At 35.2% G+C, this 20654-nt stretch overlaps 1 protein-coding gene across 4 annotated transcripts in view; it reads left to right on the forward strand.

Moving 5' to 3' along the window:
* The first annotated feature begins 426 nt into the window (after nt 1-426).
* The window catches only part of LOC129744150 (proteasome-associated protein ECM29 homolog), a 34073-nt gene continuing 13845 nt past the window's right edge, over nt 427-20654 (forward strand). Inside the window, exon 1 of one of the 4 annotated variants that reach the window (XM_055736547.1) lies at nt 427-466. In XM_055736547.1, coding sequence (XP_055592522.1) covers nt 442-466 — 25 coding nt within the window. In that variant the 5' untranslated portion in view covers nt 427-441. Of the gene's footprint in view, nt 467-642; nt 911-1740; nt 1975-2082; nt 2231-20654 lie in introns of those variants that run through there. The other 3 variants (XM_055736546.1, XM_055736551.1, XM_055736550.1) reach the window with 3 other exon arrangements.

Consider the following 20654-nt stretch of genomic DNA (forward strand, 5'->3'; position numbering starts at 1 on the left):
GTATGCCAATTTTAGCATTTTTTTTTGTTTCGCATGCCACCAGCAACCGATTCTTGCTGCTACTGCTACTGCAATTAGCCGCATTAAACCAGTTAAAGGTGACGCTTAGTCTGGTTGGCGCTTTCACTGTTCCCTCTCTGAGTTTGAGACCAAGCTTCTGCGGATGCAACCATTCGTTACAGGTGTCATTCTCGGGAAACTTGCTAGCCATTCTGCCAAAAAGGTTTTAATGCTGCAGATGAGTTCGTATAGATGGCTTTTAGTGCATACTTGCAAAATGTGGATAACAGCAAAAAGAAACTCGAAGGGTTGCTTTTTTTTTCGAGAAACCATTCCTAGTAAGGGGGGATGATTCTCAGTGGGAGAGTGAAAGCAAACAAACTCACAAAAAAGGGTGGGCAACTGCACCGATCAATATGTCGTAAGAAGGTGTGTTTCTCGATGCGTTTCAACGGCAAAGCTCGTCGTAAGTGCTGCTATTTTTGAAACAATCCTCATAATGAAGTTTATAAGCGTACCTTCGACCTCCGTATTTGAGTTCAGAATCATCGTCATTGAAGTCGTCATGAAAGTCAGCGAGTTCTCCCGCGTTTCTCCGGGCTTCTGTATCGCTCTGAGCTGTTGTCGCGTTCCTTCTGCCGCTATGCTACTGAAGCCATGCGCAGCAACAAGATACATTTCCTTCTAGCTAGAGAGAAGGCACCGAAACCAGGAAGCACTTCAAACTCGTCGGTTGTTCGGGGTTCATTCATTGCAGTTGTTGGGCAACACAGAAAAAGGAAGACTCCCAATGGAAGCAGACGACGACGACGACACCAGTCAGAGTCATATGGTCAACAATCCGCATTGGGGATTCTCGCCCCAAGGTTTCTGGCGCGATGCGTTTTTCCCCGGGGCTCTCAGGGCAAACGTACGTATGTATAAGGAAGGATACGCGAGGAGTTTGCGCCTCAAGGGGTGATGCCGAAGGGGACGTGGTTGTGGATGAGAGTTTACACTTCCGAGGTCACAGCAGTGTAGACGCAGTGCAGGAGAGACTCGTCTATCTATACCTACATCAACAAATCCAGCCCTGAGATCCCCTCCCTTTCCCTGGAAGGTTGCTGGTTGCTGCTGCCCAATGTCGGAAGAAACTTTTTTCTTTGCGTCTTTGCGAATGCATGTTTGTTTGCTTGGTCAAGGTAGAACGGAATATGGTCCTTGAAAAACGATAACTTGATTAGAGATTTTATCATTACTTTGACTCTGTTTTAATCACACCGAAAATTTATAACTTGAGTCATCGAAGTTATTTTCCTAATATTTGGAAACAACTGAATTGCTCAGTTATGGGAGTAGGCGTTGATCGTTTTGGAACAAACGCGTTTTTTTTTCGCTCTTCAAAATTTTCTAGAAAATTAATGTAATTCAGGTGGAAAATAGGATACAAAATTAGGAAAATTTACCAGCTTATCACGGGAACTGATGCGCATTTGATGCAACTGTTTTAAGATGTGTTTGTAGTCCTCGGGTAGGTGTGTACTGAACTGCGAATAGGAATTTATTTCCGGTGCTGACAGTGACAGGTTTTGATTTAATTAAAATATTCAGTGAAGAAATAAAGAAATCTTTGCAAAAACAGTTAGTTGTTAAGTGTGATAATTATGATCCCGGACATTGTGATCATCATTCGTACAGAGAAAACGTCTTTAATAGTGGAGAACGAAGTTTCTCAAATGAGTGAAGGGTTAAGTGAATTTTTGCAAGGCGTTGAGGGCAGGAATATAAAAACAATCCACTTTGACTGAATTTTGCATTTCGGGTTATGCTGAGATGAAGGCTGAAGAAGAAATGACGCCCTGGCAAAGTGTTAAAGTAGTGCTCGATGGGGTCCCCAAAATGTGTGCTCAAATTTTCTGAAATGATTCCTGGAAAAAGATTTCAAAGATCAATGTTGTTCTCGTGGCTTGAAGCTGACCCGACAGAAATATTCAGGTTTAATTTGGAAATAGCTACTTGTGGAAACTGTTTTCTATGCCTGCTTTGTTTTTTTTATGATGTAGATTGCAAATGCACTTGAAGGTAGCATTTATGCACATTTTAGTGTATTATATTGGATGGATTATTGGTCCTTGGCATAAGAAACTTGCAGTTAGGTTTGATGCACATCGTTGCGTCGTGGGCCGCTTAAAAACTCCTGAAATCTTTAGTGGTATAATAATAAGTATCCTTTCACTTTAGAGGTGCTGAGGTAAGTACAAACGGGAATTTTGAATGGTGATAAGGTAAGATGTAAAACATGATTAAAAATATGTTAAAATTCTTTGATTTTAAATAGCTTAACTCTATTATTGGGGATAAGAGGGGGGAATGGACAGGACATTCAATGATCGGAAGACTGATATACAATGGATTGTGGGTTCAAGCCAGCCGGAGTATCTCGGCAAATTTGGAATTCTGATGAGGATACTTAGGTACCTTTTCTGGATTCTTAATTTGTTTCAAACAGTTTGAAGGGAGTAAGATGAGTCAAACCTGTCCCAAGCCAGTGGTAACGGACCCCTTGGTTGTAATGCAATTATTGTTGATGAGTTAAGCATGAACATTATTTGAATGTGCGATCGAGACTTCCCGTACCGCCTCGGGTCGAGAGACCTATCAGCCACTGGTGGGTCAAACATACATACATACATACATACAACTGAATTGCTCAGTTATTGTCTTGTTTGAAACACTTCTCAGGAAGTTTGTTAACAGCCCAAAATCTGGAGGAGCAAAGAAAAATGCCAAAATGTTGAAATATTGTTATAATATACAAGTCAGTAATTTTTTTACATATTTTTTTGCAATTCTGTGCTTAAATATTGGTTTCCGTTACGAAGTTTGGTTTTAAAACGGCCTGCTTTTCCAACCGAAAAAAACAGTGTCAAAAAGTTGTACTTTCGGTTTTTCTTGTAATTTTTTAACTTTTCTCGTAAGTACCTACCTGTCATCTGCTCCAATGACAAACATTGGTATTTAAATTCATCACAAACGAAACTGTCCTAATTCAATTGCGCACTTAGCCCGAAATGAAATGGAACTCGTACTTTTGAAAGACTTTCGAAATTTAACGATTAAGACGTATATTATTGATTTAAGTTGTCCAATTCTACTGAATTGCAGTCTTCATTTACGAGTTATAACGTGGTTATCTTACCCGCAGTTCCCCTACATCTGTCAAGCATACTCGAACTCGAACAGTGGTTCAAATCTCCCAAATGCTGGAAAACGAACCATTTTTCAAGTCAGCAAAAACCAAATTTTTTATATAGGATTTGAATCTTCAATATTCAAGGAACATTTTGATGGAACTGAATATTTCCTAGGACTTTTTATACACCTTCCATGGAACAAACAGGAACGACAACTGAAACACCAACATTAAAAATAGGCCTTTTTTATTTTTTACTTCAAACGATGAAAAGGCATCTATATCTTTCAAAATTCATACATGTCTGTACTGAAGCGATATAATATAATCCATTTCACAGTTTTGAGATGAAATACCTCCCCAAAATCATGAACTAATGAAGTTTCACTTAGTTGAGAACCCAAAACTTAATGATGAAAAAAAGTTCGATTTACTCTGTTTTTTTTGGAAGCAAAAATATAGCTGCGATCCGATCGTCGTGGTAAATAATTTACCGTTGGATGGTTGGAAGCCTCAGCAAAAACATAAGGTACACCGGGGTAAGTGTGGACGATGGCTATTAAAACAATACTGTGCACTATTTTTTCAAACTTTTAATGCAGAATGTTCATTTTACTTGTAATCTATCCAATAAGGCCGGAACAAATTTCAAATCCTTCTTTTGTCACTCGGAGTTGGAACATCGCGAGGGGGGAGAAAATAAAAAATAATGCGAAAAACAAATAAATTGGAATAAATTGCACGAAAGCTTGTACGCAACAAAATTGCATGCTTTATTATTGCATAAAACCTATAAATCAAGTTTTTTTTTATCGAAAAATTCTATAAAGTCAAGAATACAAAATGTAAATTTCCTTCCATCTTCCAAAATTTTGTTTCTGGGTCTTGTAATCTTTCGGATACTTGAATTTTTATTTGAAATTTACTTAAAATACTTCAAACTTTATTTATTCCCCCCTTCAGGATTTTGGAAATTTCGAAGGGGGGTGTGAAAAAGATACGATTCCGACAATAACGGATGTTTAAGGCGACTTCTTGCGAAATTTCTATTTTCAACTACGATGTCGAGATGATATGCATCTTTTCAAATTGCAAATTTCTCGTAAACTAGCTGGCTCTGGACGAAACACTTTACATTGAAACATTCCTTACATTCGGAACAACCAGTTAGGAAAAGAAACAGCGAATGAAAATGAAGAAAAAAGAGTTTATTCACAAAAAACTAACATTTTGTCTCCAAACCCTACCTGGGGTAAGTGTGGACGGCTTTATACAGGCTTGATATTTACATATTTTTTCAATATTCTGTCCTTCATCCAATACAATTTATCTACATTTAGCATTCGGATCATGAAAAGTTGGGTTTTTCTGGAATAAGTATATATTTTCGATAAAATCAGACTCGTGTGTTGCAACATAAATTACTCACAATTTTTAAACTGTGACCCAGAGATGGTTCTTGACTCAAACATTCAGTCAGCGAAACTTTTTTTTTGTAGAGAAATGAATCCAACTGTAAGTTGAAATTTCAGGGACTAGACAAGATGAAAATTAATGTTGAAAAACATGCAATAATCATTGAAAGATGCTTTACTAATAGCTCCATGAACTTTTTCAAAATTTTGGACGGTTCGAGCAATGAAGTAACGTATTCAACCAAGAAAATACAAAGCTGTTGAAAATTTACTGAAAAATCATAGGGAAAATACCGTCCACACTTACCCCATAAAGCGTGGTAAGTGAAGACACCAGCAATCCATAACAATTTACGTGATAACTTTTCTCGCTTTGCTTTTTTCGAGCTCATCTCTTCAGCGTTTGTAAAAACATGTTCTGCATCACATTGAACGTAATTTTATCAAAATTGATCAAATGCTGATTTTTTTCAATGATTTTTTAAAACTGAACTATACGAAAAATTGTTCACACTTACCCCGGTGTACCTTATCTTAAAATCAGCTGCTAGTTTTTGCTATATTTTAAACACGATAGCTTTGAGTGGAGTGCTGTATGGTTCAAAACTGAAAATTTTAATGTATTTATACAGAGAAAATTAAGGAATGTTTGCTTCGATATATATATGCAGATTCATCATAAAACATTAGTTTTTTTTATTCATACAATTAATCTAGAGGAGGTGCTTGAGAATGGACGTGTTTTTTTGACGTCGCGTTTTTCTCGTTTGTTTTTTCGCGATTAAAAATAAGGTGAAATTTGGATTTTTTTTTAAATTTTTGTAGATAATGAATGAATCGTTTGAATCGGATATGAGTGTCATTAATCAAATCGGTAAAGTGCATATGTCCAAGTTCCAAGTGTATTGAAAAATGGGGGCTAGTGTTTCGCGCTCCGAACGGAAAAGAACTGAAGATTATCCATCGCGAGGGACGGAATAAGAGCGATCCAATGGATTCACAAGATACAGTGAGGGACAAAATAAACTGTCCAAATTATTTTTTTTATCATTTCTTTTATTTTTCTGGTTAAAATTCACCGAAAACACATCGTAATCATTTTTAAAATATTGCTTATTATGTTCTTTTCATTTTTTGTTAATGTTGCGCTGGTAAAAAAAGAAAGTTTTTCTGCTAGAAAAAAAAACAATTAATATTCAAAAAAAAAAAAATGGGCAAAAAATAGTGTCCAACTCAAAAATCAATATATTATGCATGCAGAAAAAATCCAAAATATGAGCGCTAATAACCATAGCAGCTTTGCTTACTAGCAAGGTTACTAGATCACAAAGTTTCTCTGACTTTGTCAGTAAGTAGGCGAGGAGAGCGCGGTGAGGTTCAGTGAGTAGTTTGTAAACAAAGGAAAATTTGTTCGAGCTGAGGGCTTTGTTAGTAAACAAACTCCACGGACTCCATAGTCAAATCAAAATGGCTGAATCGGGAGTTTTTCATATCGTTACACCTCCTATATATACCCACCTTGCTTACTAGCGACACGTCGCATACATCGCGACGTTGAAATTCTTAACGACGCATTGCGAGTTTCCTAGGAGACTTGAAGCATGCTGTTGATGGCCTAGGAAAATTATTCAGTAAATAACGTAAACAATGTTCGAATACTACATTGAAATCGCCTACTGGACTGAAAAAAATAACAAACCTGCAAATGACAGGAATCTCGCTAGTAAAAAAGCGTCGCTAGTCCTAGCTTTTTATTAATTTTTTCCAACTTTTTTCTTATTTTGAACCACTGTGCAGCGGCTTTCTTAAATGGGTATTGTTTTGTTTGTGTACAGTTAGCAGCGTGATAAGAAGCAAATTTTGTCACTCATTCACGCCGTTGGGTAATTTAAAACTTTTTCTTCTTTCAAACTTTTTTAGATTTTTGTTTCATAAATTGAAAGGTGGCTCCAGAGAGTACGTCGATATACTTTGAAAGATTGTATCTAAAAGCCACCCACACCAGCCAATATAGGGTTTTTGTGCAATAAAGAAAAGGATAAAAAATAAAAAAAATATTCCGATATTATTTTGATGAATTTTCTAACTTTTCGTCGAGTACCACTCATCATAGTTTGGACACCCTATTCGCTGACCTCTGCGGCCATTTTGTTCCACAATCTCTTCTTCTCTGTTGCATTCCGAGTCTTCCTTCCATTCTTCTTCATCTTCTGCTTGACAATTGCCCAAAATTCTTCGATAGGGTGGAATTGAGGGTAATTTTTGGCCAGGAAGCTGCCCAAAATCCATCTTCAAGTACGTTTCGTCACCCATGAGGATGCATCCGTCGTACTTCGTTGGAATCTTGTTGTATAGCTTTCGGGCACGTCCTTTGGCTACTAAATTCTGCTTCAATGTCCGGTTTGGTTGCTAACTGGCCCGATAGGATCGTATTCCTTCGCGCAAACGAATCGTTCTGACGGTGCACCGGTCGGCGTTGAATTTCTTGGCGATGTCATAGTCCGACTACACTGTTTTTGCCTTGATCGTTCTCAATACCTTCAAATGCAGTTTCCGATCCTTAATTCCACTATGAGAACGCTGCCATCTTGAAAGATTTTGCGATTTTTGAACCCGACTACGTCGGGTTTTTGCCGTGGATGTCCAAAATTAATTTTCGTCTCGCGGCTTCCATACTGTGAAACCTTTTCGGAACGAAACGAATCGTAATGCAATTTTCAGCACTGATAGAGGAAACATTTCCGAACAAAGTACTTTCAAAACACTTCAGATCCGACAACTAGGAGCGCTTTGGTATAATAAACAGTGCGTCCATGTTAAAGAAGATCCATGCCCTGTTGTGGTATGAGCCTACTTGGTTGAATGATTCAACTGAATCAATGCAATCGAAAGATTCCTTTTAATTCCGTGGTTGAATTAAAAGGAATCTTTCGATTGCTTTGATTCAGAAGATCCATGCTTTAAACCAAAAACTACTTCAAAAACCTCTACGAGCCACTTTTTTTACTCAAATTTTTTAAAAAAATTATGTCAATTTAAATTTTCGATGGACGAAAACAAAAACGAGTGCGTCGCCCAAAAGTCAAGGCTTACTTCTCCGAAAGGTATCTTAAACAATTTTTGTATTTTTTCCTGTTCAACCTGACAAGTTTACTCGTGTTCGGAAAAGTTGTAGAAATTTTGACAATTTTGGCACATTTCGAAAATTTTATTATGCAAAAATGTTTTCAAGATCTTTAAGCGTTGAATATTTTTATAACACTGTTTGTATTCAAGCCATATGTAATATAAATCGAGCTATTTTTGCATCACAGCATGCAAAAATAGAACACGTGTTGTAAACAAACTTGAAGACCGCAGATCTTGAAAATGTTTTTACATGGTAAAGTTTCCAGAATGTGCTACAATTGTCAAAATTTCTAACACTTTTTCCCAACACGGGTGAACTTGTTCTGACAGCCAAGATTCCAAAGAATGTTCTATAGGTTGATTGATTTTATATAAAAAAGTTCTAGGTTATTAAAGTATTTATAAAAAAGCACGGGAACTTTATTTCCACTCTGTAAATAACTTCAAAATTTCTTCTTTACACTTTTTTTCACCAATTTCCTATGTTACAAAGCTCAACTTTATATTTTGCATAGTTGAGTTATTATTAAAATAAGACGTTTTACGGTAATTTTCACGCGAGTTGTAAATAAATTTAAAGATTGAAGGCATGAAATTTCCTCTTCAATGCTATAAGCGACCATGAGGCAAAAAAGTAGGGCAAAATAGTTACTTTTAGGTAAAAATAGCGACCAGATCAAGTCGGAAACTAACTCAATAGTGATTCCAAAAATTCCTGTAGGTCGATTCCAGAACAATTTTGTTTGTGGAAAACAAAGTTTCTAAAAAGGCTCTTGGCCCGACTATTAGAAAGCATATGTTGGTCAAAAAGGAACATTTTACCTAAATGAGTTTTCTTGATTTAGGAATAGTGACTACATAATTCAAAAAAAAAAAAATCTGTTTGACGAAAAGTTTGAAGAATAGACTTTAGGTTATGTAAAGATTGGCTCAATAGTGACAAAAGAAAATGACATATATAAAGAAAGCCATGACGTGAAAATAGGAAAATCCTCATTAAAAGATGACAACACATTGATACAAGATTGAAATTACCTAACAACAGTATGTTGACAGAAGATTGACATAGAGACACGAAAGCCACAACCGTGGTAAAATGTCTATAATAAATATATATAAAAAAAAAGAAGATTGACAAAAGACTTACAGAAGCTAAGTAAAAAATATCGACAGATTCTAGATATTCATACAAAAAAGCACACAAATTTAATTATAAAAATCTTTTCCGTAGAATATAATTTGTTAATTCAAAACGAACTCAAAGGACATTTGCTAATAACCATGACACATTAAGTAGAATTTTAAAAAAATCATTAAAAATTGAAAAGGTTTTATTAGGTTTTAGAATGCCTCGTAAACTTTGAAAAAAGCACCTAAAATTATTTTGGAAACATTTCGGAAGTTCCTCAGAATACTGTATAAAATTTATGAGCCAACCTCCAAAAAAGTGGAAAGATAACTGAAATGAGGTCCTTGGAGCCAAAGGGGTATAAGTGCATGAAAGCTTATTTCGAGAAAACACGCTTTAAAGTTGTTGTGTTTGGCCATTTTCCATATATTTTTCGAGAAATGTTATTTTGCTCTCGAACGTAAAAGTATTTTAACAAAATCTCTGAAAAAATCACAAACATAGTTTGAAATATGAAGAATCGTTCAGCATCATTAACTCAAAATCGATCATTTTGTCACTTATACCCCTGTGGCTCTGAGGGCCTCAAATATGTTTTAAAATCATCAATTGATTCCAAGCTATGTTTTGAAGGATATCCAAGTAACAATTCGTGTCTTTAATGCACTCCAGTCCAACTATGAATTCAAATGTCTAAAAATGTAAAGACTCTGTTCGTTTTTGGCAACATTCGATTTTGGCAATATCCGATTTTGGCACATGTGCCAAAATCGAACGGTTTTTAGAAACAACATTACCTTTTAGTTTTCGTTATAACAGGACCAATTTAATTTAGACAAACACCATAAATACGTTTTTATGTTCTGAAATGGTGATAAAATGCAACAATAAAAACCAAAGATTTAAAAAAAAAATTAAAGTCCTCCAAAATGACAAAAAGATGAAAAATTCAAAAAGTTAAAAAACAAATTCAAACAAAAGACTTAATTAATATGATCAAAAATAAATAAAAAATGATGAAGAATGGCAAAACCAGCAAATATGACAAAAGAAACAACCATTATAAACAAAACAAGAAAAGTGCAAAATGCACCAAAAACATGATGAAAAAATTATAAAAATGATTACAAGTGGTCGGAAATTTACTAAAAACGACGTTTTTGATGATAATAATAGTTATTTTGTAAAAATTACTTAAAAACAAGATGAGAAAAAAACCGTTCGATTTTGGCAACATTCGATTTTGGCAACATAAAATGTACGGGCGTGTTGCCAAAATCGAACGGGGTCTGTACAAACTTTGAAATAAATTAACTGATTTTCCGATTCGATTAAGTCACTTTTCACAAGTTTACCTCACATTCAATTCAACCAAGCATGGCAAATGTTACCTGTCATACCATTTTTCAAAGTTCTATCACTTTTTGCAATGTTGCACTTAGATGTGGTGAATATTAGTTTTTAAAGATTTACGGAAGAAGAAAAAAAGAAGGAAAAAAAGGAACACGTCAAATTGGCCCTATTCTTGGGGTAAACCTGGTATAAATACCTACTATCTGTCTTGAAACGATTAACACAAAATGGAATTTGTTTTGTAGAGAAATGAATCCAACTGTGTTAGTTGAAATTTCAGGGACTAGACAAGATGAAAATTAACGTTGAAAAACATGCGAAAAAATTCGTCTTGTCTCCCGGTAGGACTTGAACCCATATCTTGCGCCTCTCCGGGGCCCATGTATTAACATTCTACTACAGGAGGCAAACTGGCGTATGAAAGTTATACTGGTCGAGTGTTGATGTCTAGTCCCTGAAATTTCAACTAACACAGTTGGATTCATTTCTCTACAAAAAAGTTTCGCTGACTGAATGTTTGAGTCAAGACCCATCTCTAGGTCGTAGTTTAAAAATAGTCCATTTTAAAACTGAAGTTTGGGTTTTGAGAAATTCCACTCTATGGCAAAATGTATGTATCTGAAGTGGGTCAAATCGTGATATTCGAATCACTAGCTGATCAACTAACTGCAAATATCAACGGTGTAAAGTTTTAACGTACTAATAAACATTCACCTTCATATTTAATTAGAACAATAATGATGTAGAAAATTATTCAATATGATCCAAGCCATTTCAAAGGGACTTTTACTATTTTCCCTCGTTGTAGCACTACAGCAGGAAATCTTTCACTCGAGGAAAAACGTTGCCAAAATAAAGCACAACCTGTTGCATTCAGCGCTCCTATTTAGGTAAACCTCCTCCCGGGGAAAATTTGTGGATTTAAAGTCGACCCAACTTCCGCCACAAATTCCTTCCTTAGAACACCACCGGAAGCATCTCTCACCGGATGTGATGGTGGAGCTTTTGCGCGGCACCACACCCAGTCAAACCGGACGCATAAATGGCGCACACACGACGGACGACGACAACGGCATTATTTTGCTGCAGCAGACGACGACGTGCTGCTGGCTTTTTGGCGTAGTCAGCAAGCAGTTAGGTTTTGTGTTTAGTTAGTTATTCCGAAAAATTCGATTATCCTTCCCCGTGATCCATGCATGCAGGCAGAGTAAGAGTTGAACTTTGTCCACATCCCTCCACTCAAATAAAGGATCATCACGTTTATGGCCCACCAGCACCACACCAACCTATGGGGGTTTATTCAGTTTTATGCTTTTTATAATTCTTTGATGGTTTTACCGGTGTTGACGACCAAATGGTTGGGTATTGTCGTACATAGAAAGGGTGCTGTAAAAGTTAAATACCTTCCATTTTACTACCATGGTGCTCTGGAGTCCTTTTGGTTTAGAAAAAAATAAAAATGAAAATAGCGCAGAGACGATTTGAGTTCTGTGGATTATCGCCATTTCCAAGTCACTAGCATCATCAATAAAATTATGGCTCTAGGTTATTTTCGTCATTTTTTGGTTGTTTTTTCATCACTGTAGATAAGATTTAAATGAAAGTATCAGTAATGGTAAGCTTAAATCAAATAAAATCTTCCAAATTTTCTGGGATCAAGAAGTTATCAAAGATGCGAATTCATACGAAAAAGCTTAAAATAGGGAGGTCTCTATTATTGAAATTATTGAATTTGTTTATTTATTAGACAGTGACTGTTACTTTAGTGACAGGTAAAATCTGTGAGGATTAAATAAAAATTATTACCTAACAACTTTTATTTATCCAAACCCTTCCTGACGGTTCCAAACGTATCTGAAATTTTATTCTTCATCACTTTCTAAACAGTAGGTTTGAAGAATGATTTTGATCTTCAATAACCCTATTTTTTCCAATACATTAACAACCAGCTGGAAAAAAACTCAGTCTCAATAATGCCTGTAGGTACTTATAAATTACAATCAGTATTTGTTTAAAGTTTCCTATTAGGTCAGAAACAGTCTTCTAAACTTTAGTTCAAATAATAGTTGATTCTAAATGCAACTTAATAGTAACACATGACGCGCGTATTAGTGAGCATTATACTGAGTCGATTTGGGATCATTTTTAAATTTCTCAATCCCTGAGGTCTGAAAAACTTCGTTTTGGTCTAAAACGCATCAATGATTTTTTGCAGAATTATTAAGTAACGTTTACCTGAATAAATTTAAACTTTAAGGTTTGTATGGTAGAATTGAATATTTTGTATTGAAAAATCAATTTGTTCCTTCTGTGGAACCGAGTTTATGGTTTTTGTGCCAATTTATAGATTTCTTAAAGGAAATGGCAGTCAACAGTGATGTCAATTGAATTTATTGTTTGAAGCAGGCTATGTTTCACAGAAGAAACAAAATTGATGTTGATTTTTCAGTAAAAAATATTCAACTTTTCCACTTTTCCATATAAACTTTGAAGTTCAAATTTACTCATGCAAACGTTACTTAAAAATTCAGCAAAAAATCATGGATGAGTTATGGACCAAAACGAAGTTTTTTAGACCCCAGTGTTTGAGAAATTCAAAATTGACCCCGAATTGACTCAGTCTAGTGAGCATATGTACAATATAGTTAAAGAAAATCGCTTAAGTGCTGACAATTATATTTACACGCATAGTCGAAAGAATTGAAAAAAGGGAGGAGGGGTGTCTGAGTTCGCTCTATTGAGGTTTATGAGCTTTTCTAGTAGGGCTAGTTGGGTTAATTATGAACAAAATTACTCAGTTTTTTTATACTATCTGCTCAAACAAGTATCTCTTTAATTTTAAAATTCTGGAAAGTAACCAAAAATGAATGACTGGTTTCCTTCTCCATTTGAGATTTTTTTTCTAATTTTTAAGTTGCTGCTTGTGGGCGTAAAACGTTTGTTCATAATTACCCCCTTGTATATGGGGTAATTATGAACACTGTTACGATTTTTGTTTCGTGATGACTTTTGGTATTGGCTATATTCCTAGATTGAAACCCCCTCTAAACAGTGCATTGAAGTGAGATTTGTTGATTTTTAAAATTTGCTGTTGAAAAGTTTTGGGCTATTTTCAGTTTCACATAGGTGGGAGGCATCTTTTCATATAATGACAGACCCACAATTCTAAAAAAATCTTATAAATCAATGTTTCAGGCTTATTTTCACGATTAGAATGGCTATCGTGATTTTAACGGTAAAAAGTGAATTTTAACCTTCAACCAATGCTCAGAAAAAACGTGTTCATAATTACCTCGTAAATTGAAAAATATGGGGTAAGTATGAACCCCACAAAGGTCCCCACAATCTCCGTTCACATTGACGAGGGAGTCAATTGATAGGACACATCTCAAAACGATTTTCGTTCCTCATAGACATGCATTTTGTTAATAATTGTAACTACAAAATTTACATAGTTAGGTTTGCAAATTATTACTGTAACTTATCAATAGAATGACAAACTAACACATTTGATCAGTTTTGAGATCCTACTAAGACCCTAAAGGTGCTTACGGCGTTTGTTCGGAATTACCCCTTGTTCATAATTACCCCACCTCGCCATATGTATACACTTTTAATAAAAAATACGTGGTATTTAGCCCGATTTTTGAATGCTTCCTTAGGTCATTTTCCAACTAAACCGTAAGCTTAAATTTTAATAAGTTTGTTTTCAAATGAAATTTGGTATCGATTTAAAATATGATTTAAGATTGCATAGCAAAAAAGGGGTACACAGAAAAAAATAATGACTATTACGTGTCATTGAAAATGGTTGCCTTTAAAATAAAGCAACCTGTAATTTAAAAAAACATGTGATTTTAAAGTAATACATCTGAAATTTATGAGAAATGCATATTATTTTACAGCAAATGTCCTGTAACAGGAAGGAGCATGGCATTTGCCGTATTTTTACAGGTCGGAAAAATATTACGTGTAGTTGAATAACGTGTAGTCCAATAATTTTCAATTGCATATTGGAAAATTCAATTGAAAAGGAGAAACGTCAACATGCGCGCAATTTGTTTTGATTCGGTTCGTTAGTGTTGTTTATCATTTGCGACCACTTCGTCAAAATTGTGTCGCGAAACCGCAACAATCCGAGATATTAACCAAGCAGTAGCGCTACAAAGTGCTCCATAAAAGAGTTTAGAGAATTTGGGAAGCTTTTAGGAACAGGCATATAATTAAAAGGGAATTAGCTCCTGATGTTATTTTTTAATAATTATTGGGCAAAAATTTGTCATGAAAAGGTACTTGCAACACACGCCGATGGAAATACATTTGATTTTTTTACAAAAATTTTTGAAAAATGTGCAAACAGCTCTCACATAAGAGCAGACATTCCAGAAGTGCATTTTTCATAAATGAAATACCACTCTTAAATAAATCTATAAAAAATCTAAATCATTTTAAATCTTCTTCCAGTGCAAAAAACAACTCAATCACTCCTTTGATTCCAGAAAAAACCATCAAATTTGTTACTTTGGTTAACAGAAAACAGGATAAAATTCCAGTTTTTTCAACCAGGTTTTTTCCTTGTTAGAATGCTTTCCAAAACAGAACTTTCGTAAATTTAGCTTACAAATATCTCCAACAATTTTTTTTGAATGAATGTTTTTGTGAAAATATAACTTCTTCATTCAAAAACTTTTAAAATACTTAGGTGTGTTTTCAATTGCAAGAAAAACACCAGTTTTTGAAACTCAATTTATCGCTTAGTAGCCATCAATATTTTTTCAAAAAATATTTAAAACACCAGAAGAAGACCTTAAAGTTGATTCTACTTACTTTTTAAGAGATATCTGAAGTGAAAAGCCGTAGTAAAATGAGTTTTAAATTCATCGAAAATTTACATCCTTTTATTTACATTTTTTCCTAACTACAAAACGTCAAACATTTACCTGGCATCGCGGATAGAACCATCAGTGGAAGCCTTTGAGGCTCCTCCTTGGGAGCATCGTTTTGTTGTTTTTGATCATTTCGTATTATGCAGTGAACCCCTAGTATCCCCTGTTTGCTGACGCAAACTGACCATCAGGTGAGCGAATTAATTTTATTGGTAATGCATGAAATTGATGTGAAACATAAAACTTTTTCAACAGCACGAAAAATTGCGACGAAAGTCCGAGGATGACAAGCTTAGCATCGACAGCTGGCACTGGTTTGCTGAAACGTTTATCAAATCCTAGCATGCAATTTGCTTTATTGATTATATTGTTCTGATGTTCTACAAACGTGAGTTTAGAATCCAGTATGACGCCGAGATCTCTTACAATTTTGCATTTTTGTACTGGTTGACTGCCTAATTTTGTTTCAATGATAGAGTAACTTTGTTTTCTGCTTAATGATATAGAGTTGCATTTTTTAACATTCAGTTGAAGTAAACTTTTGTTGCACCATTCAAAGAAAACATTGATTTCGTTTTTAAATGTTTCAACAACTTCGGTTGTTTTAATTTTTATAAATAGTTTAATATCATCGGCGCATATAAGGTATTCAATCCGTTCAAGAATAAAGAAAATGTCATTAACGAACAGTATGAAAAGGAGAGGTCCCAAATGAGACCCCTGAGGCACACCAGAGGTCACAACAACAGATTTGGATAATTCGTTTTGGAAACGAACGATTTGTGTTCGATCGGTTAAATATGATTGTAACCAGGAGAGAAGATTTGGATGAAAGCCATCCCAAGCAACCAGAATTCCCTTAAAAAGGTTCCATAGAAGCTTAATCAGCTCTCGTTTGTGTCTGAAGAGAATGCTAATCAGCCCAAAATTTAAGTTCTTAAAGCTACTTTCAAGTTCGTTTAGGTGGCTGTAGAGAACGCTATTCAGCTTCTAAGAGAATGTCAAGAAACTTCTACGTGCCGAAAAAAAAATCCGATTGACAGATTGCTCTGACAACCACATGTCAGATTGCTAGGTTGCCGGTCTATCATGGTCTATCTCATTGATTTTAATTATATTGTTTTGATTACAAAAGCTGCTTACACGCCTAGAGAATTGAACCGCTGCTCTCTAGGTTGCAATGAAACTCAACAGCCTCTCGACCAATCCAGCAATAATTAATTGCCACTGTAATGATTAGTATTTAAACTTAATGTCATTTGAGATGATTGAGTGGGTTGGTCAATAGAAGGTACCTTATTTCGTTCAAAGGACTTTCAGTACACAATATGAATCATAACAAAAATTCGCATCATCAAAAATTTATTCGAATATCTTATTTAACATTTATAAGAAAAATTCGAAAAAATCTTGAATTCCATTTTTAAATATCAGTACAGATATAAACAAAACAAATACCATGACAAGAAATTGACAGACATTTTTGACATTTCGCTTAGAATTCCCATATAGGTTCTTTAAAACACCTTCAAGTATCTTAATGGTGCGCCTTAGAATGTTACGCGAACGTTATCGACCTTCTTGAAAAACATTTTTGACATGTTGCTTAGATTTCCCATATAGGTTCTTTAAAACACCTTCAAGTATCTTAAAGGTGCGTTTTGGAATGTTACGCGAACATTATCGACCTTCTTGAAATAAGTTCCATGAAAAGCGCTTACAAGTTCCGTTATCGATAGTTCAACCTTTCAAAGGGCGATGGAAGTTCCTGAGTAACTTTTACGCGACAAGAGTCACCTGAAGTTCCCGTAAAACATTTTTTCAGCCAAATGTGAACTTCGGAGTTCCATCTTTAAGTAAAAACGCGACTTTTGGTTGCTTGGGATTTTTTTTTTAATTTGAAGGTTAAAAGGGGTATGTCAATGCGATCAAAGGCTTTGCTAAAGTCGGTATAAAAAGCCTCAACTTGAAAGCCTTTGCTCATAGAATCGATAACGTATGTAACGAATTCGAGAAGATTTGATGCTGTAAAGCGTCCTTTGAAGAAACCATGATGTTTACTCGTTATAATATTTTCTACTTGTTGATAAATTATTTCATTCATTATTGACTCAAAGAGTTTGGGGATGCAAGACAAAATAGCTATTCCTCTATAATTTCGTACATCTGATTTTTTCCGGACTTAAAAATCGGAATAAAAAAAGATTTTTTTCCAAAAATTGGGTACTGTTCTATAATTTAACGACATATTAAAAAGAATCTCAAGAGGCTCGGTCAATTCGGCCGCCAAGTTTTAAAGGAAACATGGGGGAAGTCCATCAGGCCCTGCTCCTTTAGAAGCATCAAGTTTTCTAAGTCCTTCGAAAACATTATAGTAATCAATTTCATTGACTTGAATGTCACACGCTAAATCTGGAATGACTGAAAAGTATTCACTATCTCGGTCAAGCTCAGTAAAAGAAGTGTACACTTCTTGAAAAAAAGTTGCTAATAATTGAGAAATTTCCAGTGGATTATTACCACTTCCGTCAAGTGTCAACTGAGTAGGAAAGTTTGAATTTTTCATCTGCGTTTTAGTATAGCCATAGAACGTTTTTGGGTTTTGTTTAATTTCTTTTTCAATTTTCTGATTGTATTTTTCAAAAGAACTTTTTATACAAGATTGAGCTGGTTGCATAAATTTATATAATTTTGATGATTTGTAACACTTCTATCACTTCTACAGACTTTATGAGCATTTTGCTTCCTAGTTTTTCAAATCTTTTTCAAATTTCAAGTTTTTCAAATCTTTGTTAAACCAGACAGGGTGTTTAGAGAATGACAGCTCAAATATCAATTTTTTTAGTTCTAGAAGAGCATTGCTTTAAACTCCCTTTTAAAACCATTGCTAACCTTTGGAATTCTAGATAACTCCTTAAAATGCAGTTATCTATTAAAATAATTCGTAGAAGCATTATTATTCACTTTTACACAGTAAATTTCTAGAAATAATCTTGTTTTTGTTGATAAACACAAGCGGTACTATTCTTATTTCGCACCCTTTTTTCACATTTTTGGTCCTCAACGCCAATTGCAACGTCCAAAAAAAGTGAACTTATGCTTGATTTATCCGTTAAACAGTTCAAAACAAACTGTAGAAGAAAATTTTGGTGATTTTTAATCATTCGAGCAAAATCATTTAAAATCATTTTAACAAGCAAAACACATAGTGACACTATTTTTATTTCGCTCACTGTAGCTATTGTTTTGATTGTATTTATTGTTCAATTGTGAACAAAAAACACTTGTATAGAATCGGCCAACTTTTCTTTGTGTCGCTATCGACGTAATCATGTTGTATAACAGTGTTGTCAATTGACGCGATATCAATTAATAAGTACATATCCCGAAAGGAGAAGGTTTGAAGCTGAGAATTTTTAAATTACATCATAAATAGTAACCAAATCGGGTAAAAAAAGGTGACCAAATCGGGGATTCACTGTATTCAGAAAAAAATTCCTATCAATAATTGAGAAATTTTTGAAAACTGTTCCTGAATTCTGAACCAATGGAGATTTTGATATCAATTCTGAGTCAAGATTGTTACTATCGAATAACCTGACTCCATAATCAAAATTTAATTGAGAATAATAAATTTTGAGTGTAAAGTAGAATCCCTCGCTTGCTTTCGATGGACAATCATGGAAGGTGGGGGTGGGGTTTTGTTTATCTATTGCCATCATGAATCGGATACTTCAATAAAAATCAATGTTTCAGAAATTATGTGATTTTAGTATTTTACTTACCTTTGGTTAATGAAACTCTTGAATTCATGAACAAAAATGTTTTCAGTACGAATTATCTGCAGTGGTCTTGATCGTTAAAATCTACATTTTTCTGTTTCAAACCAGATCGGATTTTCTTAAGCAATCTGAAATGGAACTCATTTAAAGCCAGAACTTTATTAGCCTTTAATGCATCAATCTACCTATAATGTAGCTGATTGCATTCTTTAGTTACATCAACAACAACAACAAGCAGAAGAGTTGTGTCAGGCCAGCCAACAGGTGATTTCCAATTTCCGGTAACCCTTCCATGCAGCTAGTTAGTTACCATTAGCCATTAGTTAGTTGTTAGTTGGTATGTAAGCAGCAGCAGCAGGAATGTAGTAGCTATTTATCGCTTTCCCATCCATCGCCCGTTTATTTTGTTCAGCTTAAAGTTCGTCAAGGTTGTTTCAAAATTAATTTTTGCTGCATCTGCCAGTAGGCTGCGACAATAGCAGAAGGCACTCGCTAAAGGCGTTTTTGCATTGCATACATTCATAAAATTGATGTATGGGAAAAACGGGAGAGTGGGGGTTGAATGCCAGCGGAAATGAACGTTGCGTTCAATTTTCCGAATGGTTCATTGTGTTAGAAGGAGACAGTTGCGTCGACGGAGGTCCATCGATTGGGTAACGTTACGTTCGTTATTGGAAGGTGCGGGGAAATCGGCCGGGAGCGCACACTTAATAGCCCTACTGCGGCATTGATGAAGCCATAGAACGGTTCTGCTGGAGGCGCATGGTCTCTTGCTGCATCGTCGTCGTTTGTCCCAATGCAGGTGAGGGTGCTTTTTTGGGAGGATATTACGAAGGCAAGCGACTGTTTTATGTTGATTCTGGGTGCAATGCAGTGTCTCCTAGTAGGTACTAAAAACAATCAGGCCCATGAACAACGAATGGGAATAAAGCTCAATGGAAAACCGTTTCATATATCCGAGATCAAATCAGGATATGTTTCCGCTCGCTATGTTACTCTAGAAGTAAGCTGTAGGTGGTTTCTTCCGGTCTTTTTTGGGGGGTAACTTTCACTTGTTACCGATTGTAGGAAACCAATTGGTTGGCCATTGTAGGAACATCCATTTATGGTACATCCATAAACACAATAACGCTTAATGGACGAAGGTTATTATCGGCAGCAGTTATACGAAAGGTGGTAAAGTAACACGTGTGTTCGGCAGTATGACGTGATAATTGTGTCTGCGCACGGAACGATGGAAATTATAGTCATGATATTGAATAACAGAAAGAATCCCTGTAAGTTTTTACATGTCGTACAATGCGCCAATCGACTACGAGTCACGGGGAAACGAAGAGCGAGAGAGGCTTTCACAAAAGCTGAGCGTAACGTGAAAGTAAAAGATCACAAAAACTGTTACTTTTGATTTTTTATTGTCTTGTCTTGCAGTTTCGAATTTCGAATAATCATTAATATTTTATCCTACTTTGTAATTACTGCTAGGACTGTGAGTTTTGCTGCTCAAAACTAAGCTCTCTGGAGCCACTTTCAAAATCAACAAAAGAGGGAAAATATTTCAAATATCGTCAGTTTTTTTAGTGTGGATAATGGTAGAATTGCGTTGATAGTTTTAAAATAAAATCCTCGATATCGTTCAAACCCGTCAAAAGCGAGAACTGGGACAGTTTTTGAGTATTTTCCTAATATTCTGCCTTATAAGCACTTCCAGCTTCCGATTAGCTGGTGTATTTTTTGGAGCTGAATAAATAAGCTATAGAAATAAAAAACGGTGAAAAAGATTTTTGGTTA

Source organism: Uranotaenia lowii, chromosome 2 (assembly GCF_029784155.1).
Source record: "Uranotaenia lowii strain MFRU-FL chromosome 2, ASM2978415v1, whole genome shotgun sequence".
In the NCBI taxonomy this organism is placed as follows: Eukaryota; Metazoa; Arthropoda; class Insecta; order Diptera; family Culicidae; genus Uranotaenia; species Uranotaenia lowii.